The sequence below is a fragment of the Scardinius erythrophthalmus genome, assembly GCF_964197995.2.
Source record: "Scardinius erythrophthalmus genome assembly, chromosome: 23".
Classification (NCBI taxonomy): Eukaryota; Metazoa; Chordata; class Actinopteri; order Cypriniformes; family Leuciscidae; genus Scardinius; species Scardinius erythrophthalmus.
This window is the reverse complement of record NC_138243.1, coordinates 4878300-4894844: the sequence shown is the minus strand read 5'-3', so window position 1 is coordinate 4894844 and position 16545 is coordinate 4878300. Positions and strand designations below refer to the sequence as shown.

General features: G+C 36.3%; 1 protein-coding gene across 1 annotated transcript; it reads right to left on the bottom strand.

The window, feature by feature from the left end:
• Positions 1–1630: 1630 nt before the first annotated feature.
• On the bottom strand, positions 1631–12776 carry st8sia4 (ST8 alpha-N-acetyl-neuraminide alpha-2,8-sialyltransferase 4). Its single transcript, XM_081353982.1, has 5 exons — positions 12578–12776; positions 8165–8293; positions 7240–7497; positions 5506–5799; positions 1631–2885 (listed from the first exon to the last, which is right to left on the bottom strand). The coding sequence occupies exons 1-5, from the start codon at positions 12697–12699 to the stop codon at positions 2603–2605; spliced, it is 1086 nt and encodes a 361-aa protein (XP_081210108.1). The 5' UTR covers positions 12700–12776; the 3' UTR covers positions 1631–2602.
• Positions 12777–16545: the final 3769 nt, after the last annotated feature.

The following is a 16545-nucleotide window of genomic DNA, read 5'->3' as shown; positions in this document are numbered from 1 at the left end:
ATTGTCATTTTTATATAACCCACAGTAAAATATCTTACTGCTTTGTCTTAGCTCATTTGTACTATTTGTATGGCAATATTATGAATTTTTCCTATTCTTTGTATAAATAAGGATACATTTCTGGCTTTTTGTATTAATATTTTTTCAGTTCCAGTGTACAGTTGGATAAGAATTATTACAAAACTAAGGGAGTATTTACACCTGGTCACCTCTTGGATTGCTGCCCATCTCAAATGCATTAACACTCGATGATTGGATGGCTGTCTGATCAGTGAAACATATGAAGTGACCAAGTGTAATATTCCCTAATGATTAGCTTAGAATTTGATGTAGTCTGTTCATTTAAGTTCTTGTATTGCATGTTAATATCCAGTGCTACTAAGAAAGCTTGCCAAAATACAGACTTGCATTATGTTCTACCTCACATAAGTTGTTCTTGTAATACAAGTTTCATGATTACACAGGTCAATGGTGTCATTGAGGGGTGAAATATTTTGTATGAATTTATATATAACCACTGATCAGCCACAACATTAAATCCACCAGCGTAATATTGTGTCGAGGCATGGACTCTGAACGCGTCCTGTGGTTTCTGGCACCTAAACATTAGCAGCAGATCCTTCAACTCCTGCAAGCTCGGATTTATGGATTCAGAAAATCCCATAGATACTCAATCGATTGAGATTAGGGGAATTTGGAGGCCAAGGCAACACCTTGAACTCTTTGTCATGTTCCTCAAATCATTCCCGAACCATTTTTATATCATTATCCGGCTAAAAGAGGCTACAGTCATCAGGGAACACCGTTGGCATGAAGGGGTGTATGTGGTAGTGGCATAGCCAGTATATTATTTTTTGGGGGGGTCCCATCTTAAAATGAGGCGGTCATATTAGGGTGTTAATTTCTTTTCCCCCCTGACTGACAACCAATGCTCGTTAACAGATCATTAACCGTTAACTGACAGAATTACAGTATGTTAAATTAGAATTAAATTGGAATGGATGTGTCTACGAACCATTATCAATGCTTAATTTTTTTGTTCACTTTTACATGCGCAAAAGCAGCTTAAACAGCAGAATATAATGATTCATACATTGTCACATGACACGTGCATGCAGCGCTTCTGTCAATGTAGAAAAACTAAAAATATATAAAATGAATCCCTTTCACTTAAATGCAGATTTTAAAATAGCTGAAAAATGTGATTGAGGTTTTATTCTTAGGCTTTTTTTTTTAGAAGGTTTGCCATGCCACCACCAAAATCCTGTTAACAAAGAAAAGAAAATAAGCAGAGTTCCACCGATTCATCCAACTTCCAGACGGCTTGTCGCAGGGATGCCGGAGTGTATCTGTGTCTCGGGTCACAGGCTGGGAAACACCATGGATGGACAGCCAGACCAACACAGGGCTAGTTACATTAGATGCCAGGTCATTATTATCTTGTAAAAATTAGAAGTCATTATTATGAGAAAGTTTTCCATTATCATAACTTTTTACTGTGGTGGAAACGGTTTGCATAGGTTAGATTATATTGCAATATTTCAAAATAATTATATTATATGTGATATGTAGGCCAATCAGAAATCAAGTAATCAGAAGTGTCAACAAATTCAAATCAAGCAGATTTTTTGCTTTTGTATAAAATGTATTTCCACATAGAAATTTGGCAAACTGAAATCAACATTAAAGCTTTCAAAAAATTACAGCAATACAAATGGTATAAAACACTTAGAAATGCACCCAGCATGTTTAAAAATACATTACAACATAAATAAAAGATAAAAAACAACACTAAAGTATAAAACAGAACTATCCTGAACAATAAATGAACATCTGTTTCAAGCGTGCCAACACATTACGACATACAGTACAATGATTTAAAATGACTTGGACAACATTCAATATATTCAGTCTTTTTCAGAAAGAGTTTTTTTAGGTGTAAACATAAGGTTCATTGACACCGAACCAGAAATGTGAACTCAGTATAATTTATAAAAGAGATCATTTACAATTATTAATCACTTTAAAAAAAATGGCCCTTTGATTGATCTGCTTCGATTGTAACCCACAGCAAATTCATAAAATGTATATTTTACACAAATTGTTTTGTTTTTTGGACATGTTTACCTGGTTGAGAATCTTGGACCTGTATGATAAAACACCATTAGATAGTAAAAGTTTATCATGACAGACTTTGATGTTGGCTTGAGAAAGCCTTGACCCGAAAGTTTGAAGTAGTTTTAAAATTTGAGGGTTTTGAAGGCTATATAGTCTGTCATACATACAGAATCTCTGTATAAATTAAAACATAATCATGTTTCTACATACTAAAAAAGTACAGTATAGAGAAACAGACAACAATCTCTCAAACAGTATGTTTGGCATCTTCTGTGTGAGACATTAATATAGATCATAATATCTCAGCACTAAGCAAGACTGTTTCGCCTGCCATTTTAAAGCCTTTAGATTATTCAGTATCTAAAACATTGCACATTATTAATAGTAAACCAATCTAAAGTCTCCCAAGATGAACCGGTCACAGTTTCCAGTTGAAGGCACACTCCTCGTCTCCTCATGACAGTGTTCGTCCGCGAGCTGCGGATCAAGAATATGTGCATTTCGACGTTGTGAGTTTCAGTGCACCCTTGCTGTGCAGACTTTTGAGCGTCCTGAACTCCAGTGGCATGCGGTGGGGACCCGCACTGGAAAAATACCGATATTTTAGTGTGTCGTAGTAATGATATTTAACAGGATTTCCGTCGGTGTCTTTTGGAAAAGGCCAGAATCCGTACAGATGGATTTCATCACAGAAGCGTGTAGCCATCGTGTACATCAACAATCCAGTAGAGGGTCGTTTGATATTTATCTTACTTTTAAGCCAGAACCTAAGAGATAAAAAATACATTGTTAAGTATTAATGTGTAATAGTATTTACATTATAATTATTAGGATGGTGGCTTGAATATTTTTGGTCGAAATGAAAAATATTTAAAATGTGTATTAGATCAGTACATTCAGTTCGTACATTTGTTTTAATCTGTTAAAGTCCCCCTGCAGTCAATCACTTTATCCCTTAAAACTCATCTTTGATCACCAAAATGACATTATTGCCTCATTTAGTATGCGCGGTTCTATGAATATGCAAATGAGCCCCGCCTCCACTCACTCACTCAGCTCAGAGATCCACTGGTTGACGATCACACGTTGATCTGATTGGTTACAAGGTAGTTTGTGACGTCAGAAACACCAGCGATTTCAAAGCGTGTTTTTGAGACTGTCTTTGGTTCACTGCAGTTTTAAGCAGAAAATACTTATGCTGTCGACTTATGAATTTACACATGGTTTGTCTTAAAGCATTTTAATAACACCACATAGACAAAGACTAGATTTTTACCACAAGGGGACTTTAACCAAAAATGTTTCTACAGTATTGTGAAAAGTGACAGAATGTACTGCAAAGGAACATCCAGTAACAATGAAGCAGACACAGTTAACTGTAAATGTGTAATATGTATATATTCTTTTCTTTCATTTGCAATTGCCCAGGCAAGTTTGAGAGGGGTCATGAAATGGGGAATCAAATTCTCCATGATATTTTGACATTTAGAGGTCATCAGGTCTTTACACATTACTACACTAACTAACTACTATAGCACTATAAAACATAAATCCCCTTTATATTCACATTATATATTCACATTAAAATTTAAAAGTAAGCTACGTGCACATTATATCTGGAGTCCTCCACATGTGTTTTGCAGTATCAACGTTAATGATTCACAGATTAATTGCTTGATTATTTTGAAGACAAGTCAGTAAAGGACAATTTTTAATATTCCTACAAATTTACAATCTTAGTATAAATTCAACCCATACACAAAAGAAATATATTTGAAATATATTTGGCCTAAAATGACAATTTTATGTAGGAAATAACACACAGAATGCAGAGTTTTTTCCCCTATTTTTACAGAATTGAATACAGTTATTTAATAGTGTGTGTATGCAGTGTTAGACACTGAGTTCTATCTATTGTTTAAGTGCACTTCACTGTTGGAGTGTCACTGTTATACTTGCATCATAAATATTGTGCATATTTTCAATATTTAAATGACTTCAGGAAAGATGTCAATAAAACAACAACAATAAATCTAATAATTGCACTTAGTGTTAGGTACGTGCCACCTAATATGGCCGTATAGTCCTAGGAAAGCAACTATCTGTCATTTTACATTGCAGTCATTTAAATGTAAGCACAATTTTTTATATAGCTGTGTGTCATAATACAGTAGTGAAATATGGTAGCCTACTGTTGTGTATTGGAGAAAAGGTAGAGGAATTACTATGATCAAAATACATTTTCAACCCTTCTTTAGCAAGCTAAACATTTTATGACCATATATTTTGTCATATATTTTACATTACATGTTATAAATGTAAATATATTTCACACTTAACATCATATATATTTGTTATATTTCAGAATATATTTCAGAATGATAAATATAAGTGAACAACAATGCAAATATATTTCAATGTATTGTATGACACTTTAAAATATATTTCAATATATTTTTTTTCTGTATGGAAAGACAACTGTCATATCAACCAGTGCAATATAAACAGAAGAATAGCCAGTGCTCATTGAGGCATCTTACGTGAATGAAAGCTAAAATTTGGAAATTACTCTGAAAATGTTTGACCCCACTTCATGAAAGAAAGTTCAGAATGTGAACACAAATTATTTTTGAGAGCAGCGAGAGGAAGTGCAACATACAGAATTGCAATTCCAAGAATTTAAACACAGCTAATGCATTCTGGGAAGTGAAATGTTCTTCCACCAAAATTAATAGGGATGCACGATATATATCGGCCACCTTATCAGTATCGGCCGAAATACAGTATGTTCATTTTTAATGTTATCGTTATGGACCCGATAAGAAAATTTGGCCGATAAATAATGCATTGTTTCCTTCAGCTGAGACACTTCAGATGCGCACTGTTCACCATGATGGGTTTGAATTTCTAGAAATATGATTGAAATCACTTTGAAAAGGAAGATATAGTAAAGTGCAACAAGTGCAGCACAAGTCTGTCATATAGACTACATCAAATTATAATGAAAACACTACTGTAAAAGAAAGTTGGGAATTCTTTCCCAATATATCGTTTATCAGCTTTTAAATATAAAGAATAATCAAAATTTTCATATCGCTGCATCCCTAAAATTATTTATTTATTTATAAACTTAATTTATTTGATTAAATTTCATGAAATATATAAAATAACTACAACAACAAAGGGATTAAAACCCTTCAAACATTAAGTCTTTTTACACTTTTAAAGTATGTCTTGACAAACTTTCCCTTTTCTAGTTAAAAATCACAGTGATATAAATTTTTCAGATTTTCAATTTTCAATTACACTTCATTACATATATATTTTAATTACAGTTCTCCACTTCAATTCAAATTGAGTAATTGAGTTTGAAACGTTACAACTCACCCTCGTACAGCATGGATAAAGCGGAGCGAAGGATAGGCCATGCGCACCTTCAGGCTGTGTTTGAGGACGAGCTGGTTGACGGTTTCGACGTGCCTCTCGCCGCCCTTCACCATGAAGGCCGGGATCCAGAGCACGCTGCTGTTCAGCTGCTGTAAGCGCCGGATGAGCTTCCCCCGCTCCGCCTCATCCCGAAGACCACCGTACACCCGCGGGATCACTGAGGGGTTCATGGTGGTGAAGTCTGACCGCAAACCCACATCATCTGCAAAGTCCTCTAGAGGAGCGAGGTTACACCTGCGCAAGAACCAGAGAAAACACTTCTTCTCTTAGCGAAAACAGGTGGAGGATAAGATTAGAGATATTACAGTTTAAGGAACAAACTTCCGCCTCACTTTATTTTATAAACACAGATGTCACTGCTTTTTAATAATGTGGACTGAGGCGACGGAGCATCTGAAAAATCCCATTCAACCATGTGAAACTTAAAGGGTTATTCATCCAAAAATGAAAACTATCCCATAATATACTGACCCTCAAGAACGAAAGTCTTACGGGTTTGGAACGACATGAGGGTGAGTAAGTAATGACAGAGTTTTAAGTTTTGGGTGAACTAATCCCTAAATTATATCCTGGCTCTTCCCAGCTTTGTAATGGAATTGAATAGTGCCAAAGTTTTTGAAGCTCCAAAAAGCACATCCATCATTAAAGTAATCCACACGACTCCAGGGTTAATGAAGGCCTTCTGAAGCAAAGCCATGGGGTTTTGTAAGAAAGCGTACGGAGGTGAGAAATGGCGAATGTGGAAGCGCAGAGGATAGAGCAAAACAAAACGGCAGTCATGACTCTGAAGTCTAAAATGGGAAGATTTAATGAAATCGAGGATTTCGATATAAGAGAAGAGAAGCTTTGTCAGGTCAGAGGTCATCTTCCGCCTGAACTCGACCTCTCTTGTGGAAAAGTGAGTGTGAGGAGATTTGAAGGAAAGATTATCTGTGAATAATTACTTCAAATTCAAGTTTGTTCCTCACACAAAGCTTCTGAAGACTTGAATTATAGAGCACAAGTTGAACATACTACCTTTATGGTGAATTTGTTGTTGTTAAATAAAACTTAATCTTTTTCATTAATTGAAAAAAAAAAAAAATAGAATGAAATAAAATATAAAAATGTAAACTTATTTTATTTCAGTTGGCCAAGGCAACAAGTTGAAGTACGAAAAAAAAAAAAAAAATATATATATATATAATATGTCTGTGTGTGTGTGTGTGTGTGTGTGTGTGTGTGTGTATATATATATATATATATATATATATATAAAATGTCTATATATATATATATATATATACACACACACACACACAGACACACATTTTAAAATGGCAAAAGCACAACAAAATTTCTAAACCTTTGTTAAAAACAAAAAAACATAAAAATAAAATATAATTATTAAAAAAAATCAAAATATTAAAAACTACAATAGTATATAAATAATACTAACATAATGACATGATTGTTTTCATTTTGGGGTGAAAACTATGAAAATATTAGGCATGTGAAGTTTCTAAATGATGTTGAGCTTTTGTCCCTGGTTCAGGTTTCCAAAAATGTGATTTAAGGTGAAGACGGTGAAAACACGGATACAGTGAGAGATGCATGACCATTTAGACCGTAATAGACTCTGCCTTACCAGAAGACGGTAATGATTCAATTACTGCAAAGAAGGAAATACATTACCGTATAACAAAATCATGCTTGTCTATTTCCTTCCCACATCCGCTCTTTAGGAGACTGCCCGCGTTTCCCACCACAGCACATGTTCTGAACCTCTTGTTCTTCAGAGGAGAGACTTCGGGAAGTAAACTGTACAGGGTCTGAGAAACGTTGAAGGTCCTGCGTTTGTCCAGAGCGTAGTGGTATGTGTCGCCCAGTTTAAAACTGCTCTTGAGAACAGACACGTCTCTCTCCGCATCCAAGAAGCGAAGTATGTCCTTCCTTTCCATGTGTTGAAACAGATAAAAAAGGAAAAGATTACAGGCTAATACTGACATTTCTCATTAGTTCATAACTAAACCAGCTTGCAAAAGCATACACTAAAAGTGAACCTATAATGTCATGCTCTGAGAAAGTTATAGGGTAGACAATCTGATCTGTGACAGCCTGAATCATAAGCACATCATGTTGATTCATTTGGCCAGAGATGAACTGGTCCTGGTTTTACCCCTCCATTTCTGTCACTGATGGAGTTTGGGTTCGTCACTGTCGCTTGTTTCGTTGAGGACACTTAATATTCAACAGTATTATTGATCTGACTGTTGTATGAGAACTGAACTGAGCTGTTTTCTGCAGAGCTGCTTCATAGATGAACTGAACCCATTTCATAATTGATGATCTTTACAGTTATTGAACTGATCTGAATCAACATCAAGATCCATCTTTGGTCCAGTCAGATGTCCTACTCCCTGCATGATATCACTGCTCATAAACTTACGCCATTACTCCTGGTGCAGATCCGGGATGAACCTCAAGAATGCTTTGTTTTGATGTTATAGACTTCTGGACATTAAGAGGGACTCATCCCTCTCAACTCAGCCTATGATTAACGTACAAGTCTCACATTAAGCACATTTTTAGATGACCTAACATAGTGCAGGTTCCTCACCTGATCATGGTCACAAGGGTGGCATTAAGCCTCCAATCCACTCCCAGGTCACTCAGATCACTGACACCATTGCCGAGAGGCATCTCGGAGCCGTTGACCATCAGTCGAGTGCTGATCGCCCTCGAGTTCCTGTTCAGACAGAAGGAGGGTCTGGTTTAGTAACTCCAGCATATGCACCAGTACTGAGACTAGCATTGGGTTCAATACTGTGCTCATGTAGTCAAACTCATTCATACAGTCTGATAGCAGAGACATGCAGCGTACTAGTACCCGTCCGTCACACTATCAGCGAGTATCCAAAAAAAGGCCAACACTGCCAATATATTATTCATCAATATATTAGGGGTTGAACAGACTCGTTGACTTTAATGGTCTGGCATGACGCTTTAAGCTTGACGTCGAGTCGAGTCGAGTAGTCGCTGATCATTCATGGCCTATAGAGGGCGCAACAGAATAAGAAATCTCTGAAGTCCATTTTTTACACTCCGTTTTAGTTAAAATGACAAATAAATGCATACTGAGAGAGCGCTCCACAGGATATGTCTGATTATGCCATCTGGATGCTCAACACTGATCGCGTGAATACACAGCTTATTGTACAGGTAAGTTCATCGCCGTTCGAAACTGCTGCTGCATTACGCACACACACACACACACACACACACACACACACACACACACACACACACACACACACACACACACACACAGACACACACACACACACACACACACACACACACACACACACACACACACACACACACACACACACAGAGACACACACACACACACACACACACACACACACACACACACACACACACACACACACACACACACACACACACACACACACACACACACACACACACACACACAGTAGCGCCCACATCACGCGAAGATCTGAAGTAGAGCAGAAATGTATTGTAAACTCTGTTCTGTGATTTATCAATAAAATAGCTTAGAAACTGAAAGGCTCTAGCATATGTTTCTTAGTTACTAAAACCCACAGCTTCACTATTAGTATTTCATCTCATTTATTTATTTATACAGCACATTTAATGCACCAGCTGTTGCCCAAAGTGCTTCACAATCACTAATAAACACAAAATTACAGGAGTACGGAGAGAAAAAAAAAAGAAAGAAAATGCACAAAACAGACAAGGTAATGATCAAACACCCATCATGAAGATGCCAAGGAAGTCTTTAAAAGATGTGCTTTTAACATGGCCTTAAAGTTCGGTAGTGACTTTACTGACTTTGCAGAAAGAGGGAGATCATTCCAAAGATTTTCGATTAGTTTTGGCTAAGAGACGAAGGTAAAAGAAATTAGATCTGACAACCGAGTTTATTTGCTTGTCCATTTTTAAATCGGTGTCAAGAACAAACCCTAAATGTTGGACACAATGACCTCAGTTTTATCACCATTTAATTTCTAAAAGTTTGCAGCCATCCAGGCTTTGATGTCCCGTGGACAGGCCAATAAATTATCGTCTCACTGGAAGATCTGAGTGTCGTCCGCATAACAGTGGAAGGATACATTGTATTTTCAGAAGATGGATCCTAAAGGCACACTGTAAAAAGTGTTTAGTTGCCTTAAAATTATTAAGTAAATCAACTTAATGCTTAATTGAAAAAATTCAATTATGTGAACTTGACAATTCCCATTTTACAGTGCAACATGTAGAGAGGAAATAATATTGGTGCAATAATAAAAAGTCGTGGTGGCATAACATTAGAGGAAGAGGCTTTGTGTCAGCCAGAGCTGAAGGAGATGTAGACTGAAAGTACAGTAGTCGCTTTAGTCCACTCAGTAGTAACACTACAGGTTGAGGGTACAGATACAGCCGCCGGTAATTGCGGTATATTGGAGCGTAGTAGAGCAGCAATTTTCCCATTGAAAAAGCAAAGAAAATCTTTGCGACTTAAATTAGAGGGATATGGGTACAGACTTTGAGAAGGGTTAATAACTGAATTTATAGTAGCAAATAGAATTTTAGGCTTATTTGCATTGCGAGAGATCACATCAGAATAAAGTTTATGTTTTGCATCTTTCAAAGACTTCTGAAATGCTACCAGAGATTCTCTAAAGATGTCATAGTTTTCCAAATTTTTTCCATCTCCTTTTCACTTGCCGAGTACGGACCGTTTCATTTAACCATGGCCGAGAATTTGGCTTACAATTCATAGCTTTAAAAGAAGCAATAGTGTTCAAATTTTCAGACCAGGTGGAATCAAATTGCTTCAGATGTTCATCAACATTTAAAGAGATCGAAAAAGTTTCAGATAAAGTAGATTCACAATGACTTCTATATTACTCTGCAAACTCAACATTAGTCGTAGGGGTTATTTTTCTGATCTAATATATGATCTATCACCAGATCTAATATATGGCCCAACTCAAAAGAGTCGATCAAATTCAGAAACTATTTGGAAACAGTGGTTCACAAAGTAGTGAAAGTAGTAGTTTTAGTTTCAGTTTTAGCTAACAACAAGAACCCTGCACATCTGTTTCTTGTTCTCACTATATGTTTAAAGCTCTCTGTTTCAGTTTTTATGTTTTTGTAAGATGCCGTTATATTATTTGGATCCCCGTGTTGCTGAGTCTTGTTTGAGTTAATAAATTCAGCTTGCGTTTAGATCCACACCTCTGATTCTGCTTCATCCGTTACAGCATTACACTGCAAAACGTGATTTTCTGACTCAGTGTTTTTGAGTTTTTCAGTACAAATATCAAAACATTTTTGAATCAAGATACTTGAGAAGCAATGCGGTAGCAAAAATAAACGTAATTTTATTTTAAATTTAATTTTTTTGCTAATGATTTTACACAGAAACATGATTTTAAGCAGAAACAACATATTCTTCTGGAACTTTTCAATGAAGAGAACAAATTATTTTCTTATTTTTTTTGTGAGGGAAAAAGTTACTGTAAACTTTGCAAATGAGCACACTGTCTCTGCACAAAGGCCAAAAGATTTGTATCACGTAAAATCAAATCGAAACTCAACTTCAGATGCAGTTGACATTTACTGTGGGGTTTTTTTCTACTTCTGTTTTTAAAACCATGTGCAACAACTCTGCATGAGACAAAAGGAAACCACATCTAATGAGCAAAAGCTGTCTGCTGTCCTCTCACTTACCTGACAACACTTAACTCTCACACACACGCACGCACGCACACACACGTCAGAGCCGAATAACAAACAAAGCAGTCTTTCGAAATGTGTATGATCTTTTGGCACTGAACTAAAAGCCATCATCTCATGATCTGTTGTGAAAAACTAAAATTGCCTCAATGCAGAGCATGTAAAGCGAAGCATATCAGCAAGTATGAACCTGACCACATTTTTTTCAGTTCCTGAAACAAAACAAGAGCAAGTTCTTCAGTGAATAAGACCTTGCTTTTTAAACTTAAAACATTCAGCTCAAATTAACGCATTACATTATTTCAAAAGCCCCAAAAAACTTTGACACACACTTATGTTTGGGTATTATAATACTTGATCTACTTCAGCAAGGATTTGAAAAGACACACAAGTCAATGACAGGAAAGTGTATCAAAAAAAGAAAAAAAAAAGAAAAGTGAATTTTATTTTTAGCTATAGGCCCTGAAAAAACAGTATGCTTTAGCATATTTTTGCTTAAACAATATACTTTAAATAGCACTTCTTTGAATGAAGGGCAAAATGATTGTAATGTGTGATGTTTTCACACACGTAATTGCATGTTATTTTTAATTTAATTAAACTGCATTATATTTTAAATTTATAAAAAGTAAGGTTTTTTGACCTACTTAAGTTTAAGTACATCTGTAATTTCACAATTACTTCTATTGTCTTTGAAATAAGGTTCAAGTGCTGAATGTACTGAGAAACATTTATTTAGCCTAACTATATACTTTATAAAATATACTTTAATGCAATTTCTTTGAAACTTTTATGTAATGTTATTAAAACATAATGATTTAAAATGTAATGTATGGTATGCCTTCTTTTAATGTGCCATTATTACAAGTGCACTTTTCAAAACAGTCATGAAAGTGTACTCTGTTAAGTGACTTAATTATTAATATTACATTATCTGCAATTAGTTATATATATATATATATATGCCTAATTTTCAGATTTGAAGTACAAAGTGCACATTCAATACAATTAAGTGCACTTCTTTTTCACAAGGGGGTGTGAGAATAAAATGGCCTTTTCAACTAAAACAAAAGAAGACTGTGACTCGATCTAAATCAGTTGAGGCGGAACAACAGTAGGCTATGGCACACGAACTGAAGTTTACGATACAAATGAACAAATAGATCCGCATAAATGAATGCCTAGTTCATAGAGACTCGTATAGACTTGAATCAGACTTCGACGTTCATTAGATCAGCAGTAACAGCAGAAGAGCCCTTACCCTGTCAATCCAGTTTTCTGATGCACTTCATTTCTGCCAATATCTGTCGTTTTGTAGAATATCAGCAGAACGCTGATGGTGCATATCGTCCAACATTTCCGTGTAAACCGCATTTTGCACATCAATATATTTCTGAAGATGAGAAGAAAACAGTCGAGTCCTCCTGTAGCGGCTACACGCCCATCTCTCTCTCTCTCTCTCTCTCTCTCTCTCTCTCTCTCTCTCTCTCTCAGTGACGCGTACAGGAATAACTTCACCAATATGCTAATAATCATATGCAAAATCAAATTCACAAGCAAAAAAGTCTCCTTTATGCCTTCCTCTTTTACTTAGGCTATTCTTATAATTAACAAAAATGTGCAATTGTTTTATGCATTATGATGACTTATTCAAAGATATGATTTAACCCTATTATTAGCTTATATAGCCTAACCTATATTATTATTTCATATTTTGAAAGCAAATCCATTATGTTTTGTTTCTATCGTTATTGTGGCAGAGAGGGGGGCACTAGGACCTGGGGAAGAATTGTGTGGGGCATGACTGGTAAGGGTGTTAGAATTAATAATCACACCAATTAAGACCAGGTGAAACAACATATTTAAAGTGAGACAAACGATCAGTAGACGAGAAGGTGAATGGGAAGCTGGGCTCTTTGTTTGTTCTGGGCTGGGGCGAGCTGATTCAGTGTATAATGCAAACTGCTAAAACAAGGTAGTAACTGCTTTTATGGTTTTAGTTAGTATTTTCTAAGTGTAATGTTATGTTCCTTGTTTGTTTGCAGCATTGTGATTCTGCATGAGCGGGGCTGATGATTAATATATCAGTGGAAAGCACAAGTTACTAAAACAAGGTATTAGCCGAATCGATAGTTATTAAATTGTTTGTTTTATAAATGTACTAATGTGTGCATTTTTATTGTAGGACTGGCACCGATTGTTATCTGTTTAGAGTTTTGTTTTTTACTGTCTTTATCTAATATGAGGTTTTAATGAGTTCTTGAACTCGCGTGAAACTGTTTTAAGTGTGACAAGCAAATGTCGAGTGAGTCCCTCTTTGATGACATTTGTAGGGAAATGAGAATGGAATGAAGGATTGTGGAGTTGTTTGTTTAAATGTGTTTTTGTTTGTTCTTTTCCCAGGCGGGTGCACTTGAGGGACAGTGGGCGCACGGGTGGTGTTTACTTTCATTGGATGCAGTGGTTTGGTGTGAGGGTGTCACATATAGGTAAATGCTGTGGTGAATTAATGGTTTGTTTTGAGTATTAATTTCTTCACTCCACTTGTAACTCAGTGTACTGCCTGGGTTGGCTTATTTTGTTCTGTTGATGACTAGGTGTCTTATGTCTATAAGGCACTTGTTAAATAAAACTGCTCTGTAAAAGCATTTATACCAAAGTCCTGACTGCTGGTTTAGTATATAAACATGATTTACCTGTGAGCTCATTAAGTGGGCTAGGTTACATTATGATTGTTCATTGTAAGATATATAACCGTGCTTCATTTCATAATCATTCAATCGAATCAAGCCTTAAGCTGTTTTTTTCCCGTTTTTTTTTTATAATGTAGTCTGTAAATGTATTCTTTTAAGAGAATATAAGTTTTGAATATAAAGTGCACACAGTAATCTGATGTAACCATCATCAAGTCTGTCATATGAATTCTGAAAACAATGTCTCAGACTAAACTGAATGCTTAGAAATTTACCATGCGAAGCTGAAAGCATTTAGAAAATTCAGGCACAGCATTAAACAATGCTGTGAAGTGAGGAGGTTTTCAAAAATAATGCCACAAATAGATTCATCAATTAATTAACTGAATCAAATCAGTATTTAGTATGGCCACCGTTTGCCTTATAATAGGGGTTCTCAAACATTTTTATATCAAGAACCCTTTCTTTGACCCCACAGCCTCAGCAGACTTTTACATTTCTTGACATGGTTTGATTCAGATGGTAAATATCATATATATTAAGTTGGGTGTCCAACTTAGATGATCACCATATTTATAATGAAATAGTCATATTTAAAAATATATTAATCATATCATATAAAATATGATTTAATGTTACTACTGTAAACCTATATTAAATTATTATGGGATCTCCTTCCATGCTTTAAGAATCTTTTAACATATTTTAATGACAGTATTGAACAAAAATGTCTTTTATTCATCAAAATAAACAGAAAATAGTGCAAACTTTGCTAAAGTGATTGTTTTGAACCAGTATTATCTTAGACATTATTAAAAACGTATTATTTTAGCTGAAGTATTTGTATAAAGACAGTGTCTTTTGCCCCGTGCTGGTTTTCCCCCGTGTGTCTGTGGGGTAAACGACCCCCCTCGCCACCTCATACATTTATTAAACAAAATAAACCTTTTTCTCAACTAATTTTCACTCAAAATCTGTTGCTCCATCAGTGTTCAATACAAACATTTTTTTTTCCTGCAATCATACACTATGTGAGTAGTGAAAAGCACATTGTCTTAAAGGGACACTCCACCCATTTGCATTAAGCTTTGCATTGTTAGAAACCCAGTCATACTATTGAATGGTCGTGCAATACTCTCTCATTTTCCCCTGAGATGGGAGAAATCCGTTATTTACCTCTTACACTTCCTCCTACAATGACGCAAAAATCGTCATTTTGCATCATTGTAGGAGGAAGTGTAAGAGGGGGGATTTCTATTGAGACTACAGACACTCGTTCCTCATCTCTCCCAGGGGGCGGGACCCGCTCACGCTACAGACCTATTACAGATCAGTGGGTGGGACTTTACGCTCTGAAACTGAAAGCAATATCCTCCATCTTGTTTGAAGCTAAGCTAACAGGCGCTGTGGAGACAGATGTAAAGTTATGACAATAGCGGAGGAGAGTGCTCAATATGATATAGAAGAAGAGGATTTTGGAAGTCTGATGCTTGAATCAGGTGTTTGTGGCTACCTTTACAAGCCGCATTATAGCGAAGAGCAGCCGAGGCAGAAGACCTGCCTGCCGCGGACGAGGAGCCCGGACTGGCTCGGGTTAGGGCGGACTGGTGGCGCCGGTGATCTCACTATGCAGCTACGAACCGCTACGAACACAGAGATAGAGTCCGTCTGCGGCAAAGAATTTCAACGATGACAATTTCTCCTGGACGAAATCTCTGAATCAGACGAGGACACGGACGTTTGTGTTGAGAACTATCCTAGTTTCGTACCGCATATGTTCTGACTGAACATCCAGGTACCATGCAATAATTCACCTTTTCGAAAGAAATACAAACGAGGAGTAATGCACTATATGAGTTCGCCAACTAACTAGACATTTTGTGTGAATGTGAAATGAATTTCAAGCTCTGGTGGTAGCTAGCCTTGTAGAAGGAAGAGTGATTTCTCTTATAGGCAGATATGCGCTTTCTGGATTAGTGGGAGTGGCTTGCGGAGCTGTGCAATGTGGTGCATTGTGGGAGTTGTTGTCTTTCATACAAATGCGTCCTGAAGTTATTTTTTGTCTTTCCTCGGTCACGAAGGCACCAAATTCAAAATATATTTTACATTTCGACTACATATATGACCCACTTTAAATAAAAAACAATGTTCAAATGGGTGGAATGCCCCTTTAAGGCGTATCTTTGGCCCCGTTGTGCCCTTTTGGCCTAAAAATATGTAATCCCTGCATCACTCTGCTTTTATCTGAAGTAACAGTAACGCGTGATATCAGACTTAACAACCAGAGGCTCCTTTTAGATGAGCAAAAAACTCAGAAATCGCATATTAAGTAGGACTACATCTGATGGGAAACGAACTTTGTTCCGTTAAAAATTATGTTCTTCATTGTATGAATTTGTGTGATATGAAAGTAATCTAGACATACAGTACTACATCCACCTTGCTGTTGTTGTCTTGTGAATCACACTGTCAGTAATGTTGCTTCACTGACATTCACAACTTCTGTCTCGGGACCTCATGTGATAGGTCACTTTTG